Genomic DNA, 15,577 nt, shown 5'->3' with positions numbered 1-15,577 from the left:
ACGCTGTCTAAACCCAGTAGTTCTCAAACCTTTTCGTGCCAAGGACCCCCACATTGAGATGTATTTGGCCGCGGTCCCCCATCTGAACATGTTTTGACGTGGATTTCAAATAATTGTCCATGAGAGACAATGGGCTGCCAAATGCTCCCTTGCAAAAGTGAACTTTGGCAAGGTCATATGAATAAAATGACGCAATTGCAGAGAAAACACTAAATAAAAAACATTGCCGTGCCGAAGTTATCGCACCTCCGAGACTTTCTAACTGGACGAACATCACCACAGAGACACCAGCGATGAACCCTTGTGTGTGATTGTCCAAAACGACATCCTCTAAATGATGAGAATTTAGATTTTAGTTTTTGGGTCTTAACTAAATACTGGAATGGAAGCAGCATTACTGGATGGAAAGTTTAGTTGAGGTCAGAATTCATCAAACCTGATGGGAAACTAAAAACAGTCACACAGAAAACATGAGTCAGCACTTAAAAAAAAAAAAAAAAAGGAAGAAATAAAAAGCACACATAAATGGATTATATGTTGGTATGACAGCATGACTTCACACGGACTTAAAGGTAGGGTAAGGGATATTTTTTTGGTTAAAGCACTATATTCTGATAGTAATCATTGCTATAGAGTGTTTGTTCAGGAACAGGAGTCTCTCCAGCTCTTTAATAAACAGAAAATACATTTTCAGGTAGGTGACACAATTTCAGCCAATCAGGAGAGAGTACCCATTTATCAGCTTCATTTTTATAGTGTTCCAGTTCAAATCTTGTCTGCTCATTTCTCTGTGTCTTCACTTCCAATTTCACTTGTTTAATCTGTATCCTGACTGAGTTCTCTATCCTGATTGGATACAATTGGTATCCTGACAATGCATTGTCTGTTTAATAAAGAGTGGGAGAGACATGGAGACTCCTGTTACTGAACAAACATTCTATAAAGCAAGTACAATCAGAATATAGAGCTATTCAACACTTATTTTAACCACAAAAAAAATCACTTATCCTACCTTTAACTGTCTCTGTGCCTGTATGTGATTCATTATGTTCATCTGTCTGTCTGTCTGTCTGTCTGTCTGTCCATTTGTCTCTGTCTGTCCATCGATCCGTCTGTCTGTACCTGTGCATCCATCCGCCCATCTGTCTATCTGTCTATCTGTCTCTCTCTTTTCAAACAAGTTCGCTATTGCTTTCTTGTTAGTACCTAGATAGGTCTGGGGCATATACAGTATCTGTGTGTGTGTGTGTGTGTGTGTGTGTGTGTGTGTGTGTGTGTGTGTGTGTGTGTGTGTGTGTGTGTGTGTGTGTGTGTGTGTGTGTACCTTCTGTAGCTCTGTGTGTGTGTGTGTGTGTGTGTGTGTGTGTGTGTGTGTGTGTGTGTGTGTGTGTGTGTGTGTGTGTGTGTGTGTGTGTGTGTGTGTGTGTGTGTGTACCTTCTGTAGCTCGGTGACGTACTGAGCCACCATGAAGGCAGACAGGGTGCTGAAGCTGTCGGGTGCAGCGGCGATGTGGGAGTACATCCTCTCTACCAGTCTGGAGCACTGGACATACACCTCACTGTCTGGACCTGATGACCACACACACACACACACACACACACACACACACACACACACACACACACACAAAGTACCAAAAGTGGAATGTCCCGTTTCACAATTTTTCAAATATATAAACTGTCTGTATACAAATCTTTTGAAAATAGCAGATCTACAAGCTCACAATGCGTTGCATCGCGACGCATTGTGAGCTTGTAGATCTGCTATTTTCAAATGGCAAAAATGTATATAGGGCTGAAGTGGTTAATGTGTGTTTTGTAATAATAATAATCAGAAAATAAAATACACACACAAAATATTTATTTATGTCCACATAAACAGAAGTACAAGAATGCCTTGTACAAAGGACAAACACTGCCAGTACAGTCAGATAAAGGGAAAACAGCCCTTAAAGTGCATACAAGAAAGAGCATTGTTACATACAATAATGTTGGCATACTTGTCAAACACAGCAGACAACAATCATGGGTAAAGGATAGGGTGACCACCCGTCCCGAAATTCGCGGGACAGTCCCGAAATTGGACCCTCTGTCCCGCACAAGCAGAGCAATGTCCCGAAAATCAAAGATATGAAAAAAAAAAAAAGAATAAATCGGTAAAATCAGGCAGAAATAAGAATTAAATAACATAACCCTAACCCTAATCTTAACCCTAAAACCGAAATAAAGAAAACAAAAACTGGAAAAAAACGAACCCAATCCGCCCAGAACCGCGCAATAAAATCGCGCAAATTTGCGCACGCGCGACGCGATGTCCCGCGGAACGGGTACGTCTGTCCCTCAATGGGTCTGTTTGAAGGTGGTCACCCTAGTAAAGGAAACAACGCCTCCTCCACATTGAGCGGCTTCCTATAATAGCTGATATTGAGCAGTACCGTGCTAATTGTTTAGCCCTCCTCACATTTAACAAGAAATGCTTTAACACAAACAATAGTAGATGCACAAACTTGTGAAAGTCAACAGTAAGTGTTTCAGGATACAGATCACGGATACAGGAAGCATGTGGTCTCCTCTCCTCCGACTGCCAATTTATCACAGACACTGAACAGAATCCAGCCAATGCCTTATAGCTCCTGGCTCTGGCATTCCAATCTGCAGGCCCTCTCACAACTCATTTATATGGACGTGGCCAAGACTTCCGAATATGAACACAAGCAGTTTACGTTTTGTAACCAGGCTGTATAATAGCAACCTTAAGACGCATCGTTTTCATGATTGTGCAGTTTGAACGTGGCAGTTTCAAACACACTTAAACACACGCACACACACACACACACACACACACACACACACACACACACACACACACACACACACACACACACACACACACACACACACACACACACACACACACACACACACACACACACACACACACACAGTTAATCAAACTAATTGATTTAATCAATTATTTATAAAAACAAGAAAACAGTTTTTGTTTTAACCAAAAAAGATCACTTACAAAAAAAAACACTTTGTCTACAGCAGGGGTCTTCAACAGGGGGTCCTGGACCCCTAGGGGGTCCTCAGAGTTACTACAGGGGGTCCGCCAAATCTTTGTGTGACAAGTTTTTTTTTTTTTTTTTTACATTAACCACTTTTTTGGGCAAAGAGGAATAGGTGTAGAGGGAAAAAAGAGCAGGCCAAGTAAAAAAAAAAAGTTGAATCTGAAACACAATTTTATACAATGTAGAGTAGGGGGTCCCTGCTTCATCTCTCTCTCTCAGCTAGGGGGTCCTTGGCCTGAAAATGTTGAAGAACCCTGGTCTACAGGCAATACAGACAGAGAAAAGGAAACCTTTCTTGTCCAGTCTGAGCATGGAGCTTAGCTTTCTGATCCTGCAAAGGCTTGATTCTTTAAGCACTTAATCTGGAGGCCACTGCCCCCCCCCCCCCCCTAGTGGCAGAAGGGAGATTGTCTCCCCTCCTCTGGTTGGCTTGATAAGGCTGATTAGGATGGGGGGGGGGGGGGGGGGGTTGAATTCAAGCCTCTGGGCTCTTAATACCGTTTGGTCTGTCTTTCAGATGCTTATTTTAGATTATTTTTTTATAAATGATTATAATGTATAATATAATTGTATTATTGATGTCTCTTGTTCTCGTCTGTTGATCATGAGAGCTGCTGTAACATCTTAATGAATAAAGTGTGACCAGTATTATGAAATATCCATTTTTAGTTTGATACATTTCAGGGTGCATAAGTAGTTTTAGTTACACATGTACCTTTTTCTTTTCATTTAGTTTTAGTTTTCTTTGTTAACTTTTCCAAGGAGTGCCTTGATTTATAGAACCTAAGAAAGAAAGGCAGGATAATGGAATGCACATAGTCTATCAACCTGTGATGGTGGAAAAACAAAAACAAAGATGGACGCTGATTAGATTAGGCTATCCTGATTCCTGACTATGGCTTGTGAGACGTGTTTCATCTTTCAGTCTATTGCCCTGGCTAGACCGACACATTCTACGGCTATCAGACATGTAGCAGTGTGACAGTAGCTGCCGGCACACACCAGACTTTTTTTTCGCACACACGCACACACGACGCACACACGCACATATACGCACACGCGCACTTTTAGATCCAGTCCTACTTTAAAAGTCTGCGTATGGGGGACTTGCGTATCCGCGCGCCTGGTGTAGCCGCTATCATTGATAATCAATTGGATCTAAACAAACGCGGTGCGTACAGCGCTTTGAAAAGTCTGGTGTAGATCGGCCGTAGTATGGGCACGCAGTCTCACGGGCACGCACGCGCACACCAGTGGCATGTGTGTGCGCTAGAGATGCGCGGATCACGGTTTTAGCCGCGGTAGGTAGCCGCAGTTTGGGTGGATTTGGGTCAATCAAATCAAATTATTGATTAATATTGGATAAACCGCGGGTGGAATAATGCAGGAAATAAATGAATGACATCCATCTATAGGCCTATTATAGCTTTTAGAAATCACGACATTTCGGCGTGCGTGCGTTTGCAGTATTTTAATATTACGTCATTTTCCATCAGGCACAAATCAGCCGCCTACTGCACGTTGCTTTTGGCCGGCAAGGGGTCCTTCTATTTCCAAACAACAACACAGTGGACTAAAGGCAGCTGTAGTGAGAGAGAAACTTAATGGAGGATTTAAAACAAAATAAACAAGAAATGACCAAAGTCATAATAAAGCCGCATGCGGCAGGCTTTTTTTTGCCCCAATCTTTTCATAGACCTGATTACTTGTTTTTTGGATTGCTTGTTTCTCTCGCCAAACCTGGCAACATTTAGCGTCACAGAATCTGCGACGCTAAACGCTCTAATGTTTTTTATATAAGTGGTGGCAACATTTTGTGACACCACACAGGTCTTCCCAACAATAGCTAAGAATGAGGGTCAGTGTGAACACGGCCAAATAATAACTTAATAGCCAAACTAGGTCTAATGAAGCACGCTAGCATTTAGGCTAACCCTCCTGCCTGAGGCTGCATTAAAAGTTGCACTGTCTGTGAATGAGGGGAGCAGGGTTACTGCGGGGGGGCGGGCCGTCACCCCATTCGTGTCGCCATTGGCTTAAAGGAGTGAAGGACAGCCAGGACAGCCAATGACACTTAGGTGTCACTCAGGTGTCGCGTGGGTGTCGGACTAGGTCTTAGTCTGTCTGTAGAGCCGCCAGCTTTCAGCATGCGGCTAAAAACTAGGGAGGACTTATTAGTGAAGTTCTTAACCCTGCCGATGACGGGATACGTCTTAGGAAAGGTTGCGATGTGAGAAAGTGAATGAAGACGGATGGCTTAATGTTACCATGGATACGGATGTGTACAGTCACTACGTCGGTGATAGGCGACAGTGGTGAGTGACATTGTTTGTAAGAAAACTAACGTCAGGGAAATAAGAATTATTTGACATGCGTTCAAATTTCAAAATTGTGTGTGTGTGTGTGTGTGTGTGTGTGTGTGTGTGTGTACCTGTGTTACTGTCTCCTCTTTGTCTTCCTTCATACATGACAGAGGCCACCAGGCGATGGAAGACGTTCAGAAACGATGGAGCAGCCTTCTGTATCACCTTTACAAACAGAGAGACAACAACTAATTATTCACTGGTAAACACTCTAAACAGGGTCCCCACACATTTTTAGCAATGAATTTCCAAAACTTTTCCAAAACTTTTCCAGAATATTTAGCCCAATTTCCAGGCCTATAAAACAATCATTCAGCGCAATAATGTGTCTCTTACTCCTATGTACAATGCCCAAAGATAGGCAGTGTAGCAAAAATAAAGCATAGAATATAAAATAGTACAATTTCATTCAACATTTCGTGCAAAATTAGGGCATAGTGACCCTGCGAGCGAAAATAGGAGGGGTGGACGACGTCGTTGCACGGTTCGTTGTCGCTCGCGGTAGGTCAGGACGGTCTCATTCAAAAACATGTATTTTAATGAGATTTCATCGCCCGCTCGCTTCGCGTCACGTCACATCACTGGCAGTGCGAATGGGGTGTTACACAGCCCGTTCGGCGAAAAACTGCTTATGTTACATATTTTGTGTAATGTTATACATGTTTACGAAAATGTTTTGTATTAAAAAAAAAATAGCCAAAAACAATGCATAGCCAAATATTTTTCCAGGACCCTTGATCAATTCCAAACCTTTTCCAGTACTGGATTTTTTTTTTTTTTTTTTCAAAATATTTCCAGGAATTTCATGACCGTGAAAAAAACCAACAGGGTGTCCTCAGAGTTACTACAGGAGGGGGCCGCCAAATGTTTGTGTGATAGGATATTATTTTAACATTAACCACTTGAACCCTAGCATCCCTTTTCTGAGGAGAACTTTAGCCAAAAATAGCCGATCTACAAACTCACAACGTCTCGCGCTGCGAGGCGTTGTGAGCTTGTAGATTGGCTATTTTTGGTTTGGCGTAGAGGGAAAAAAGAGCAGACTACGTACAGAGTGAAATGTCAAGTTTACTAAGTATTGATCTCTCTCTCTCTCAGCTAAGGGGTCCTTGGCCTGAAAAACCTTGAAGACCCCTGCTTTGAACTGTAAAGTATAAAGTACATTATTTACACCGGCACCACTTCTGTTCACATCACTCAACACACACACACACACCTCTGTTTCTCAACCAGCGGCCCAGGGACTGTAATTATGTCCATGACATAATAACAGCTGGTCCATGGAAAAAATGTTTCAAAAACCTAGATATTTTACCTTTGTTAAATAGATCAAAATATGTTTAATGAGTCCATCAAATTTAAAGGACGACTTCGCCCATTTTCCATCATCTTCATATAATTGGTCCTCACTGGAACAACTCAATCACAGCCATCCATCCAACTATCCATACCTTTTTTTTTTCTTACAGTTTTATCCCACGATTTTGTAACCCCACTTTTTACACCCAGTGCCAATTGTCTAAGTAATCCTGGGCGCTACACTCCCTCTGCCAACCTAGGGAGGCCAGGGCCGAGCTCATGCCTCCTTCAATGCATGAGAGCCAACTGACCTTCTTATCACCCGACAGGGGGGAGTTTCCCTGGTTGGACGTAGCGCGTGGAAGGAACACGTTATTCCAACCAGTTCCTTTCCCCTCCATCAGGCACCCCGGCTGGCCAGGGGGAGGCAGTATAGAGACCAGGATTACTGCATGTTTTTGTGAAGGTATTAACTACCCTAGGAGACACAGGGAGAACATGCAAACTCCACACAGAGTAGGCCCTTTCACCAACCCCACCTAGGGTGTGGGCACTGATGACACGGAGGAGAGAACACGCCCCCAGCGCCCACAGCGTCCCCTGCGGGAATCGAACCCAGGACCTTCCACCATCCATACCTGAGGATGACACTGGATGATAGTGAAGAGTCCCTCGTGAACGGACAGGAAAGCTGATTGGTAGACAGACGGAGTCAGGTGGTCCAGGGGAACCAACTGGAGAGCCCCCAGAGCCGTGGTCACGTGCTGGGGGTTGGAGATGAGCCCCTCCCCCTGGCGCAGCAGCGCGGTCATCGCCGTTACCGTGGGAACCGTGAGGTGGAGGGTGAGAGAGTGGTCCTGACTGGACGCTCGCACCAGGAACTGAAAAACAAATCAATCCATTAAGACCCGAGGACCCCCCGATTCTGAAAATGTATGTTGCTATATCAGTGGCGCTCATGCTTTCCCGGTTTTAATAATAATAATAATAATAATAAACTTTATTTGTATAGCACCTTTCATGACATGAAATGCAGCGCAAAGTGCTTTACAGAGCAAGAATACAATTACAACAAATTTAACAATAAAGCAAACAAAAATAAAATAAAATAAGATAAAAGCATAAAACAACATTAAAATAGGCAATACAGTGAGGACTTAAAAATCAACCAAAGAATCAGCTAAAAGCAAAAGTGAAGAAGTAGGTCTTGAGCTGTGCTTTAAAGATATCCACAGAGGCTGCCTGTCTTAGGTGTAATGGGAGTTTATTCCACACTGTCGGTCCGTAAAAGCAGAATGCTGCTTTACCGTATTTTTTATAGGTCATTGTAGGCACCTCGATCAGGTCAGCACTTGAAGACCTGAGGGGCCGGTTTGGAACATATCTCTCTAGCAGGGGCGGACTGGCCATTTTGCGTACCAGGTAAATGCCCGGTGGGCCGCTGGACCAGTGGGCCACTGGGCCCAAAAAAATAAAAATAAAAAATATTATTTTTTTTTATTTTTTTTGGGAAAAAATATTTTCGCTCCCGTTTTACGATTATTACGGTCATTTCTGGGTCGCGCGACCCAATTATTAGTTACGTTAATGTTTGGGCTGGAATGCTTTCCAGCAGGGGCCTCAGTGCGGCTGCAGAGTTCATGTGCAGGGCTAGGGCTGAAACAGTGAACCCCCCCCCTTTGACAAAACGCTCCCCCCCCCCCCCCCCCCCGGGGGGTGGTGGGCCGGTTCGGACCAAAATGCCAGGGCTGAATTTTGGTCCCAGTCCGGCCCTGCTCTCTAGGCAGTCATAGAGGTAGGAAGGTGCCAGACCATTTAGAGCTTTATAAACTATTTAGAATTTTAAAATCAATCCTAAAAACAACCGGGAGCCAGTGTAGTGAAGCTAGCACTGGAGTGATATGTTCTCTCATCCTAGTCTAAGTTAAAATTAAAAATAATGGGTTAAGACCCCAACACACTGTACGATATTTGACCCGATGTCACTGTCGGGGTATTTTTTGGTGATCGCCGACAAAACCACCGATCTCAGTCAAGATCGGGCGTTCCTCGGCGAGGTGTTGATCGCGCAGTGTGTAAGGTACTACGAGAAGATCCACCCCGATGAAGTGCGGTCGGCGAGGTTTTAAAGTTCTATCATGTTGGATATGTGGGGCTGTCGGACCCGATCTAGAGCCACGCTACAGCCAATGAGAGCACATTACAGCCACGCACCGTGGCTAGTCCTCCTGCATAGAACCGCAATATTACCGTCCAGACAGTCCTGTATTAAGTTAAACATGATAAAACAGATTGATAGAGTGAGCGAGCCTTCTCAACGATGGGGCTGTTTATTATTTGAGAGGAATAGGGCTTGCAGACACAGAGAGAGAGAGAGAGAGAGAAAGCTGTGTGTGTGTGTGTGTGTGTGTGTGTGTGTGTGTGTGTGTGTGTGTGTGTGTGTGTGTGTGTGTGTGTGTGTGTAGGGGCCCCACATTGTTCAGTTTCTGACATACAGACATGTGCGCCAATGGTTCCACAGTCTAGAGGAGAACCTGACAGAACATTGTGTAGGGTCCACATTTATTAGAGATACGTTTACAATTAGAAAAACATTCAGGTCAGGATTAGACATTTAGGTGTCTTAGAGGTCAGGTTTAGGGATTGGAATTAGAGTTAAACATGATTTATACTTAGTTGCGCGCCAGTGTCATGCACCGAAAAATAGCCGATCTATAAGCTCACAACGCGTCACAGCGCGACACGTTGTGAGCTTGTAGATCTGCTGTTTTTCGGCTTTAGGCTTACGGTTAAAATGGCAATTATTATTTTTAAATGGCATTCATAACATGGCTGTCCTAGTGTTGATGTCCTCACTAGTATAGTAATACAAACGTGTGTGTGTGTGTGTGTGTGTGTGTGTGTGTGTGTGTGTGTGTGTGTGTGTGTGTGTGTGTGTGTGTGTGTGTGTGTGTGTGTGTGTGCGTGCGTGTGTGCGTGCGTGCGTGTGTGTGTTCTCACCACCATAGCAGAGATGACCTGCGGTGCGATGAGCCAGAGTGCTTTAGAGCAGGCCTCAGGTAGATGACAGCCTGACAGCAGCTTCACCATGGTTACCGCTGACAACACCTCCTGCATGACACACACACACACACACACACAATATTCATTCATCCATCAATCCAACGAGACAGACAGACAGACAGACAGACAGACTGTAGATCGGATTTGGTCGATAGACCCTGGACCCCCATCCATTTTGTCAACATCAAAATTTGTCGATTGTCAATATGTTTCTATATATATTGCTATTTTCTAGAGCCACGCTCATTTGGCTGTAGCGTTGCTCTAGATCGGGTCCGACAGCCCCAAATATCCAACATGCTAGAACTTTAAAACTTGTCGGGAACCCCTCGCCGACCGCACTACATCGGGGTGGATCTTCTCTGAGTACCTTACACACTGCGCCATCAACACCTCGCCGTAGGCCTGACCTCTAGTAGTCGAATAGTCGAGGCCGGGGTCGAGGTGTGTCTGAGTCGACTGCCAATCTCTTAGTCTAATTATATAAAAATATTACAAAAAAATATATATATATATATTTGACTGAGAGGTTGGCCTAGTTTGTTATATTAATTAACTAATAGTTTGCCAAAAAATAGGATATACACCATGATTTATTGGGAAAAACCAATAGTATATGTTAAATCAGACACTAAGCAACCCTACAGCCCAAATGGAATGTTCCTCTATTGCATAACATATTTTTGCATGATTTGACTGAGAGATAATTAGCCGACTGCCAGTCGACTATTGGCAATTAGTCGCCAATCAGATTCGACTATACAAATCCTTAGTCGGGGAGAGGCCTACCTCGCCGAGGATCTTTCTCTACAAGATCAGCAGATCGTCAATTTTAAAATTGCCAAATGTATTTATTGCGTGATTTGTAAAGTTCGCAAGAAATTCGCTTGACAATTTATGGAAAGACGGCTTCTGACAAGGAGCATTGAAGCTGTTCTGTTATTTCATCACTAAAGTGTACGAGCCTCGATGAAAAGTAGAAAAAGTGCTCATCGGAGCACAGGTCTCCGCCAGGTCAGGTACGTTATTGTGGCCTCCTGGTGGCGCTATAATAGGCCAAAGTGAAAAGGGTGCCATTTATTCTTAGGGCTTTCACGGCAATCGGACAAGGCATTGATGATTTGATGCATTTTGTTCCAAAAATGTGTTTTGCTAAATTAGACCTGCTGGTGGCGCTATAACAGGCCAATGTGAAAAGGGTGGCATTTCTTCCTCGGCCTAGTGGGAATGTGCTTGTGAAACTTCACGGAAATCGCAATCTGCGTGCATAGTTTGAGGTATTTAGTTCAAAACAGACCAATCCTGCACACTTTGGAAGCCAACCTTAGCCAATCAGGATGGAATATGGGAAATCGGACAGATCCGTGTTGATCACATGACTATAGAGAAACTGTGTACCGATTTGCATGACGGTTGGATACAATCTGTAGGAGTAATATCACATTTTTTTTGCACAAATCGGCCACCAGGTGGCGCTATAACAGGCCCATGTGAAAAATGTGGGGCAGAGGTTCTGAATTGGCATCCAGGGAGAGTGTGTGCACAGTTTCGGAGCGACCGGACCGACAGTGCCGGAGATTAGCTGGTCGCACACGGACAGGACACACGGACGGACGGACGGACAGGGGGTAAAACATAGTCTCTCGCCATGCCTTTCGGCCTGGCGGAGACAACAATAATTTATAATATCATAATATTAATAATGATGATATTTGACCTTGTGGCCCCCGGCCCTCAGTTTGCTGGCATCCAGTCCGTCTCTGATCAGCAGCAGCAGCTGGTTGAACTGCTCTGTGCTGCTCCTCTCCAGCAGAGGGCGCAGCAGCTCCTCCACAGCTGGCTCCAGTTCACACACATCACTGAATGACAGCCAGGGAGCTGAGAGGCAAACAACACTGTGACTGTGTGTGTGTGTGTGTGTGTGTGTGTGTGTGTGTGTGTGTGTGTGTGTGTGTGTGTGTGTGTGTGTGTGTGTGTGTGTGTGTGTGTGTCTGTGTGTGTGTGTGTAGCACACACACACAAAGAAAGCCAAACAAATCTAAAATGACACAGATGCGTTCCCAGTCTTAGATTCTAATCTAATTCTAATCTAGTCTTAGAATCTAACCTGTGACTCTAACCTGTGAATCTAACCTGTGACTCTAACATGGTTAAAATGGAGTTTGAAGTTACAATGGGTTTGTATAGGAAGGGGGCGTGTCTGATAAAATGAATATCAAATATCTAGATACTGAATTGAGCAACTTAAAAACTGTCCGGGGGGCTCAAAAGGCCTGAGTAGATGATAAAATGACCAAAAGTTTTTTTGAAAGTGAAATATCCCTTTAATACAGAATCACAATCTTGATTTTAACCACTTTATCCATTTATACGGCTATTCAAAAATAGTAGATTTACAAGCTCAAAGCGCTTGCAAGCTTGTACATCTGCTATTTTTGAATATTTCTTTAAAAATCTTGAAAGTATTACGAATATTTTTACACAAATCTTCTCTACTGGGGGTCCCTGGCAAAAAAACGTTTTAGATGAATACAAATCGATTCGGGGGTCCTTGACATGAAAAAGCTGTAGAACCAGTGCTGTACTGCATGTGTTTACCTGCCAGCAGCTTGTACACGTTCAGCAGTATGTGAACGTACAGCTCGTCCGTCTCCTCTCCTCTCGTCCTCTCCTCCTCCTCCTCCTTCTCCTCGGCTGGGTTCTCCCTCTCTCTCCCCCTCCGGACCGCCCGGTAGAAGACGGACAGGAAGCGCAGGGACGACACCAGGAAGTCGACGGGCCGGCTGGCGGCGCCCGAGTTCATCTCTCTGAGGAGCTGCTGGCTGAAGCGGCGGTACAGGGTCATGTGACCGGGGTCCTCGAGGTCGCTCAGGTAGGACAGCTCGCAGCGCAGCATGACTCTCACCACGTCCACCAGGAACGCCTGGCCCAGGGCGCCGGCGCCGGCGGCGGCCGGGTTGTTGTTGTTGACCGCCTGGGTCTTGAGGACGGCCGCCACGGTTCGTCCCACCGCCGCCGTGGTGGCGGTGAGCAGCGGGGTCAACGTCCGGTCCAGCTGCGGACTCTTCCCCAGGTTAGCGGCCATCGCCTGGGAGGAGGGATGCAAAATGATCGATTAATTCATTAATCGATAACCTCATCGATTGATTAACCGAGTAATTGATAAGCGGCGTTTTTTTAGGACCAAAAGGAAGATTCTTGTCCGAAACCGAAAATGAGTGCAGAAACATAATTGCCTCAACGACACACACACACACACCTCCCCCAGAGTGTAGAAAAGAGAGTAACGTTACACCATACCTGTAACTTTCACTAGCCCCCCCCCCCCCCCCCCCCCCCTCAAATCAATTAATTGAAAACAATAACTTTAATCGCCTGACGGTAGTTAAAGGTAGGGTAAGTGATATTTTTTGGTTAAAAAGGTTAAAGTACTATATTCTGATAGTAATCATTGCTATAGAGTGTTTGTTCAGTAACAGGAGTCTCCCTGTCTCTCCAGCTCTTTAATAAACAGAAAATACATTTTTCGGTAGGTGTCAAAATCTCAGCCAATCAGGAGAAAGTACCCATTTTTAAGCTTAATTTGTATAGTGTTCCAGTTCCAATTGTGTCTGCTCATTTCTTAGTGTCATCACTTCCAATTTCACTTGTTTAATCTATATCCTGATTGAGTTCTCTATCCTGGTTGGATAAAATTGGAAATGAAACTGAAACTGAAACGAAAATGCATTTTCTGTTCAATAAAGAGCTGGAGAGACAAGGAGACTCCTTTTACTGAACAAACACTCTTAGTCCATGAGCCAGACAAGATTTCATTATCGAAAGAGTGGGCAAAACCATACCTATATTAAATTGTTCATAGGGTCAATACGAGTAAATAAATATATGATAACCTTTCCACAGGAGCAGCTTTTTCATGGTTATCACACATTTTGTTATTTTCCCCATACGTACATGACAGGTGAAAAAATGACAACATTTAAAAAAGAGTTATCATAATGAAACTTCCTGAGTTGATTACTTACATGAAGACAATGATTTATCGTATTACACGTTTTCTGAAATTGTATATTTAAATATGCAAATTAGGCATTTAGTCCATGAGCCAGAGCCCCAAAATTGAGCCAGATATTGAATATTCCCTTGTTAAAAACCTTTGACTCCAACATCTTAACAAAATGAAATAAGAATGTTGACTCTGGCTTTGTCCAATGTTCCAATGTTGATTCTGGAAAGTTATGCAAATTTGGGCATATTTTCCTAATGCCTACTTTGCATATTTAGATATACAATTTCAGAAAACGTGTAATACGATAAATCATTGTCTTCATGTAAGTAATCAACTCAGGAAGTTTCATTATGATAACTCTTTTTTAAATGTTGTCATTTTTTCACCTGTCATGTACGTATGGGGAAAATGTGTGATAACCGTGAAAAAGCTACTCCTGTGGAAAGGTTATCATATATTTATTTACTCGTATTGACCCTGTGAACAATTTAATATAGGTATGGTTTTGCCCACTCTTTCGATAATCATTGCTCAATTTTTGGGCTCTGGCTCATGGACTATCTATAGCAATGAGTACTATCACAATATAGAGCTATTTAACACTTATTGTAACCAAAGAAAATCACTTACCCTACCTTTAATCTAGTATAGATTACTCGTTAACATCTCTACCTGGGAGAGAGCGGTCAGCGACGCCAGGAGCAGCTGGACCCCCGCTAGACGGTCCGTCGTGGCGGGGGTCGTCTGACCCGTAACGGCCGCCAGTTGCCTGGCCGACATCTCCTGAGCGGTGAGGAGGAAGGAGGTGAACTGCTCCAGGTTGAGCCGAACGCTGCTGTTTCTGTGGACGATCAGCTGGACCAGCGACCGCACGAAGCCCCGCGTCTCCTTCAGGAGGGCCGACCAATGGGAATCGCCGCTCGCCGAGGAGGAGGAGGAGCAGCGCAGTCTTCCTCTGTCGCTGCGGGACAGGAGGGAGGACACGGCGACCTGCAGCAGAGTGCTGCCGTGGAGCAGCTTGAGGACGTTGGGGGAGTTCCTGCCCTCCAGCAGAGAGGACAGGAGGCTCAGCAGCTTGGCCAGGATGGGAGCGTCGTCTCCTGTGTCCAGGGCTAAGGTCAACATTACACATTTAACTTCACCATTAACCCTTTAAGACCCGAGGCGATTCGTAAAAAAAAATCTAAATCCTAACATTTTTTTTGAAAAACAAAAAAAAAAAAAAGTTTTTTTCACGATTTTTCAAAAATAGCAGATCTACAAGCTCATAGCGCGGCACTCGGTGCCGCGCTATGAGCTTGTAGATCTGCTATTTTTGAATAGCCAAAGAAATCTAAAGTGACACAGATTCGTTACAGGTCTTAATGGGTTAATTGTCACTCAAATAATTGCGATCAATTGTGTTTTTGGCATTGAGCATTGGAACATTATGAATAGAAATTACATTTATGTTTGCCTTTAAAGGACAACTTTGTTTTTTTTTACAACAAGGGTTATTTTATTAGTTTGTAATGATAATAATTAAAAGATGAGTCAAAAAAATTAATGTATTGCTTTCTATAGTTTTTTAATGATTTAGTAATTTTTTACTGGGGGGGCGGGGGCATTCGATCCATTGGTAAATAGTCATGAACGCAGCCTCTGATTTCCGTGAAACTTTGTACGCACATCCCCACCAGGCCAAGGAAGAAATGCCACCCTACATTTTTCAAAACAGCCTCATGGTGGCGCTGTAACAGGCAGATTCATGCTTTGGCCTATAAATAGGCCTA

General features: G+C 43.9%; 1 protein-coding gene across 3 annotated transcripts in view; it reads right to left on the bottom strand.

Annotated features, from left to right (window-relative positions):
* Positions 1-15,577, bottom strand: part of urb2 (URB2 ribosome biogenesis homolog) — a 35,755-nt gene that overhangs the window by 2,534 nt on the left and 17,644 nt on the right. The window contains exons 13-19 of one of the 3 annotated variants that reach the window (XM_084061723.1): positions 14,478-14,917; positions 12,395-12,884; positions 11,514-11,674; positions 9,734-9,844; positions 7,372-7,614; positions 5,503-5,599; positions 1,436-1,569 (exon numbers count right to left, since the gene is read on the bottom strand). In XM_084061723.1, the coding sequence (XP_083917849.1) occupies positions 1,436-1,569; positions 5,503-5,599; positions 7,372-7,614; positions 9,734-9,844; positions 11,514-11,674; positions 12,395-12,884; positions 14,478-14,917 (1,676 nt within the window). The remainder of the gene's footprint in view (positions 1-1,435; positions 1,570-5,502; positions 5,600-7,371; positions 7,615-9,733; positions 9,845-11,513; positions 11,675-12,394; positions 12,885-14,477; positions 14,918-15,577) is intronic. The other 2 variants (XM_084061724.1, XM_084061725.1) reach the window with 2 other exon arrangements.

The sequence above is a fragment of the Gymnoscopelus microlampas genome, assembly GCF_963454915.1.
Source record: "Gymnoscopelus microlampas genome assembly, chromosome: 1".
In the NCBI taxonomy this organism is placed as follows: domain Eukaryota; kingdom Metazoa; phylum Chordata; class Actinopteri; order Myctophiformes; family Myctophidae; genus Gymnoscopelus; species Gymnoscopelus microlampas.
This window is presented reverse-complemented; position numbering and strand designations above follow the sequence as displayed.